The sequence below is a fragment of the Primulina eburnea genome, chromosome 3, assembly GCF_022965805.1.
Source record: "Primulina eburnea isolate SZY01 chromosome 3, ASM2296580v1, whole genome shotgun sequence".
In the NCBI taxonomy this organism is placed as follows: Eukaryota; Viridiplantae; Streptophyta; class Magnoliopsida; order Lamiales; family Gesneriaceae; genus Primulina; species Primulina eburnea.
Window position 1 is genome coordinate 45016026 of NC_133103.1, and position 6278 is coordinate 45022303.

Sequence of the window (6278 nt, forward strand, 5' to 3'; positions counted from 1 at the left end):
TTACATAATGCAATTTTTATCCGGGAATTGGTGTTTGTTTATGTGATTGTGAAAGTGTTGGTGATCTCAGGGAATAGATACATAGAAAGTCGTTTTTGTTTGTTTGAGAAACAAGCTGTCGATGGTAATATATAATGGCCCTAAGAGCTGTGGTGATTTGGAGAGGGGAGCTGGAATAAGTGGTTAGTTGGTCATAGAATGGCAGTTTGGGTGAGAAAAAGGCACATATTGACCTGCTTCTAGACTCTTGCGATGCTGCTGCACGGCGCAGGAGAGTCAAGGGCAGATGCAACAGCACGAGAGTCAAGGGCAGAGAATGACTGGAGTAAAGGGATTCCTTGGTTGTAAAAGTGTAATGCATTCAAGGGAGGCACTGAAAATATTGAGCAAGGGCTTGAGCTTGACTGGGGCATGTAACTGTCTCGTTGAAAGATGATTCCAAGTCTTGTGCGTCATGTAAATCTTCCGTACAATTGGTTACGATATGGACTTTTGCAACACCAAGCGTTGCAGAAGTTTCATTTAGTTGAAAAATATTGACTAGAAAGGGCAATTAGGATTTATGAATATGACATCTACTCGGGGCATTTCTCGTAAAAAATATATAATATACATGAAATTTAAAACATTTATCCATTGGATGACGATTGCTTTGTGTTTTGACTTGAATGGTTCCATGTGACATGACACTTCCAATTTGCTAATGCTTTTGGCTCAATCATCAAAATGATATCTTTTGGGTTCAAGTTATAGTTTATTTTTCTCCTATTTCCTCCCCTTGAAAAATAATAAAAATTTGATAGAAATGGACATTTTATTAAATTTTTAAGGGAAGAAATGGTTGTACTTGGGCCACTAGTAGCAAAAAATTATCAGTCAAACAGACTTGGTTAATTTGCTTGATATTTTTCAAGAGAAGATAAGGTACAATGCGTGCACATATCTTTTCTTCGGAAAATACATGTCAACTTCCAAGTTTTTTTGGAACTAATACCAAAATAATGATTATGAGAAAACTCCCGTGATAAAGCTTTTCGATGATATACTAATACTTTTCCATTGTTCATATAAGAATTATAAATAAAACTGTAATCCATAAATCAAATTTATTGCAAGAAACAGCAAAAAAGATGAAATTCACAAAAAAAATCCCACTAAAATAAATAAGAAAAAAACCCGAGTGAGTACGACCACAACCACCACCAGTGCCTAGCACATCTGGTCTTCATTTAAACTGTAACCATTCCATTCACAATCGTCCCAGTTTCTTGACAAGATTGTTCTCAATCTCCACTCTCTTCTTCATCAACAATCCATACCTAGTAACAAGCTCTGGATCTCCAGAAGTAGCCGCGAGCTTGCAGTTTAGAGACGTCTGTTCCAATTTGTCGGTATACATGCTAGATATAGGAACAAAACAGCCCCTCTTGTTGCACAGCCAGCCATGAGCAGCTCTTAGTGCTGCCCCCATAGAAGCCGAGTCTGTAAACCGAGGAGTACATGAAATTTTCACCAAAAAGGTCTTGGATGAAGAACATATCACACAGTATTTTGTGTAAGTTGAATGTATCATTTATGATTATCACGTCCAACTTGAGGCGAGTGGCAAAAAAAAAAAAAAGAAATACAGAGAATGAAATCAGACTGACTGTATTTTTTTTTTGGGCCACAGAGAATGAAATCAGACTGACAGTATTAAAATTATGATGGATATTTCCTATACACATTCACGATTTTATATTGTATTTTATACGAGATTACTATAGTTCTACTTCCCCAAGAAGATATCCAGAGGTGATAAAAAGAAAATATGGCTTGCCTGAGCTTTGAATTGTATGGACATTGCACCCAAAAATCGAAGATATTAACGCAAGAATGCATTTGTTTGATGATGCTCCGCCGGTAGCAATTATACTGTTTGGAGGTGAAGGGAGCCCGAATCTTTCGGCATGAGCTCGCATTGAGAGCAACTGGCCCTCCACTAATGCTCGGACCTGCAAGAACTAATTTGCTTAAGCGAGTATGTAACAATACTAAAATTTATGCATATTGAAAGGTGAGGCAAACAAACCTCAGAAGTAGGGTCAAATGCATCAACTTCATGTTCTTTTACTCCATCTAACGAGTCACCACTGAAATTTTCGAGAACGTAACGATGGAACCCAACTGCAATCATCGCAAGCTAGTCATTTATTCGCGATACTCGTATTGTAGGACAGTCGAAGACAATACCATTTGTGTAATTTGAACCTTTTTATCCTATTCAAAAGTGGAGATGAAGGGGATAATAAACAAGATCTTTTAGCAAGAACAACATTGATTCCAGAACTCTGGAAGCAATTATAGGTATTTTAATCGATAATAATATCTATCAGTTCGTACAATTGATCAAAATTTGTGTAGCATTTTTACCTGGGAGGGGAGGAAGAATTTCATGTTCCTTGTAATAAAAGCCTATCTTTCCACCTGTACCTTATAACATTAAAACCAAGGCGAAGAACGACGAAATAATACATCCTTAAAGAAAAAAGTTTAGAACAGATGCGCTAACCATTTAGAGACGGTGATTCCTGTAAACATCTATTAAACACATCCCAAGATTTATCTGCACATTGGTTACGTATATCTGCCAAGTTTGGAACAAGAAAATAAAAACATTCAACAATGAACTATAAGATCCAAATCGTTGTTTTCAGCAGTTTGTTACATACCTTCACGGGTCAGAGATCCGTTCTTGTAGCACAGCATTACCATGTAACCTTTTTCATCCACTGGATTAGGAAAGACATGCCCTTCTAAGCATGGTTTGTGCTCGTTGGTGATCCCAAATACCTATTTTCGGTGTCGAGGTACTGTCATTAAATTGAACCAACATCACATGCAGCATAAAACAGCAGATGTTGCGAAAGAAGACGGCTTACAGTGTCACTGGTTCCGAGACTGATAGCTAGATCCCCAGGACTGCTAAGGGTTAAACCTAAAACATACAAGGAACTCAGTGAGCATCAGATGAATCACTGCATAGTTTATAGAATCTGTAAACTGGCATTATCATCATAATGAAGGAACTAGATTACATTGGTTTTCCACTGTTTTATAAATCTCTGTGCCTTGATGAATTGTATTTGAGGAAAACCTAAAAGTTCATTATAGAAAACACAAATTTTCTTGTACGAATAGGATGTGCATGCCATACAACAAAGCCATACATGTGTTTTAATCATATAATGCAGCTGGAACCAGCAGTCGGCAGTTCAGTATTCTCTTCTTCAGGAACAAATGCATAGAAGTTCATGTTTAACCATTACAAATTACAAAACATTGCACATTGATTGATGGATTTCAGATGTTTTTTTTGTTGTTTTAGATAAGCAAGACCATGAACTTCAAATTCACCTAATGATAATGTCATTTGAAATTCATTCTACTTTGTGTAACTAATGTGTGAATAAATAAGGTATGAATTTAGTATTTGATCTATTGTTTCATTGTTTACAAAATCTATGTATTTCAAATAAACCCTCCCAAGTGCACCCTAAAGCTACATTTGGATCAATGAAAACGAGGTTCATGAATTTAAAACGTGTCCATCAATTCCATCATGTCTGCATTTTGTCTTTCGAATCCAACGCATTTTAGGCTATCTATCTTTTGGCGTGGATTTGAAATTCCTTCAAAAAGTTATAATTTGAACTCCATGAAATCCTTTCGTTCAGAACCCATTATCAAATCCAAATTCATCGATCCAAATGGTGCCCCAAGAGAATTGTCAAAGGTGTGATGTGTTGTGCGGTGGCATTCTATCCCGCAAACAAATTACAAAGAAGAACTTTCATCTTTCAACAACTTGGTTATAAGAAAAACACGAGGAAACACGGAAATAGTTACCAGCTAGGCTGTTGGGATTATCACCAGACCACTGAATGATCAAACAGTTCTTGTCAAATTTATACCTGAACATTTTCTAACAAGGCTTATAAGAAATCCAACAATGTACACAAACATGGAATATATTAATGGTGAAGATTTAGATGCCACTGACCTCTCCACGAAATAAGGGGCAATTAGACCAGCTACCGCGTGTGCAGGAGCTAATTTCCCAAGTTTTTCCTCCAAGCCTGGAGCAGTGGCCTACAACAAACGTACATAACATACAAATCTATTTAGTACAATGAACTTCTACTTAAATAGAAACATTGCATCGACCAAGAAATCGAAAACCAATAATGGAGAATAAACAAACCTCCAAAAGCATCTTTGACCAAGCCCTTTTTTTAATGTCCATCAAATTCATCCCCGCCCCATCCGTTTGATCGATACAAGCATATTTCCCTATGAAAAGAGATGCCATAAACGAGCTGACTAGAGAGATTCTCTCAGTATTCTTGTAAGCTTCTGGCTGTGTCTCAAATATTCTCCGAATTTGCGGACCTGTAAATCTTTCATAAGCTCGAGAACCAGTGAGCTTTGACAACTCCAGTCCACCACCAACAGATTTCTCAATTTCCTTACATTGTTCGGTAGTGCTACTATCCATCCATATAGGCGATTCTTTAACCGAAAACGCATCACGGAATTGATCCACCAATGCCTTTTTCGAGTCCAATGATGAAAGGATTGAAGAACTCCCATTTTTCCAATACACGCTACCGTGTTGCTGTCCACTACCCGAAATGGCAGCCATCTTTCCAAAATTTAACTTGGATTTTTCGAGTCTCTGGAGTATTAAATCCAATGCCTCCACCCACATTAAACTGGGTGAAACAATCCTCCCATTGACAGAAGGATCCCTATAAACACCATCTTTGGTTTTGTAATGGCTTAATTCAGAATCGAAATTAATTATATCAGAAGCTACAATATTGAGATTTGCATCCAACACGGTTGCCTTCAATGACCTACAGGAAAAACGATCATTATCTCTTAAAATTTATACAAAATTTAAATCTTGAATCCCAATCACTGGAAAAAAGATAAATTTAAGAAAAACCCACAAAAATTAGTAGAAATCCAGTTGAATAAACACTACAAATTGTTTTAATAAGAATCTTCTCGTCACACAGAAATCTACTATTTTACATTATATAATAAAAAATTATATAATAAAAAACTATTGATCCCCATTGAATATCTAATGAACATCGGTGCTATTTAGAATGAAAACATACTGCGTAGAGCTATCAAATCCAAGAAAGTAAGAATCTTTTGGGAGATGGAAGTCCTCCATTAGAACAAATTTAAGGAAGCAACAGAGCTGGTGGACTTCCACGATTCAAACCAAAAGCTAAAAGAAGATGTGAAAAAATTTTCCAGTAAAAAAAAATTTACAGAATAGTTAATATATATATTTACGAATATGCAGATGCTGATTTGGTATTAATTTTGGATAAGAATCAATTGGCTCCACATGGATAAGAGTCAATCCGTTGTTGATAAACCTGAAATTACGCTTAGAATTTGAGTTTAATGATTCGATATCTTGACAATTCCAGATATTTTATAAAAGTTGATAATAATTTTGGAGTATAAATTTACATTAAGATGTAAAATCCGTATTATACGATAACACGGGGCTTTAATTTTTAATTCCCCCGGGAAAATGGCCTAAAAATTTCTTTTATTACGTAGACAAAAATTTGTATGAGACAATCTCATATTTTGTGAGACAGCTCTCTTATTTGGGTCATCCATGAAAAAATATTATTATTTATGCTAAGAGTATTATTATTTTTTATTGTAAATATCAATGGGGTTGACCCATCTCACAGATAAAGATTCGTGAGATCATCTCAAAAAAACATACTCTTTTAAAAAATCTATGAAATAAATTTTTTATCTGAAATTTATTTTGCTAATTCCCATATAGAGTCCTGTTTGATATATATATATATATATATATATATATATATATATATATATATATATATATATATTCACACATATATACAATATTGTTAAAGCAGGGTGAATTTTTAATATTTTTTATACGTAAACAAATTTTGTTTTATATATATATAGACAAAAACTTGTGTGAGACGGTCTCACGGGTCATATTTGTGATACGGATCTCTTATTTGGATCACCCATGAAAAAGTATTACTTTTTATGCTAAGAGTATTACTTTTTATTGTGAATATGGGTAGGGTTGACTCGTCTCACGGATTATGACCCGTGAGACGGTTCACTCATATATATATATATATATATATATATATATATATATAATATCAAATAAGTTTTTTTTTTCCAGAACAGGGAGTTTATTTCTATTGAATATT

General features: G+C 35.0%; 1 protein-coding gene across 1 annotated transcript; it reads right to left on the reverse strand.

Annotated features, from left to right (window-relative positions):
* Nucleotides 1-1043: 1043 nt before the first annotated feature.
* On the reverse strand, nt 1044-5414 carry LOC140827621 (xylulose kinase 2-like). Its single transcript, XM_073190370.1, has 11 exons — nt 5169-5414; nt 4244-4898; nt 4043-4131; nt 3889-3953; nt 2922-2977; nt 2712-2832; nt 2552-2626; nt 2413-2466; nt 2072-2166; nt 1820-1994; nt 1044-1482 (listed from the first exon to the last, which is right to left on the reverse strand). The coding sequence occupies exons 1-11, from the start codon at nt 5225-5227 to the stop codon at nt 1250-1252; spliced, it is 1677 nt and encodes a 558-aa protein (XP_073046471.1). The 5' UTR covers nt 5228-5414; the 3' UTR covers nt 1044-1249.
* Between the last annotated feature and the right edge of the window lie 864 nt (nt 5415-6278).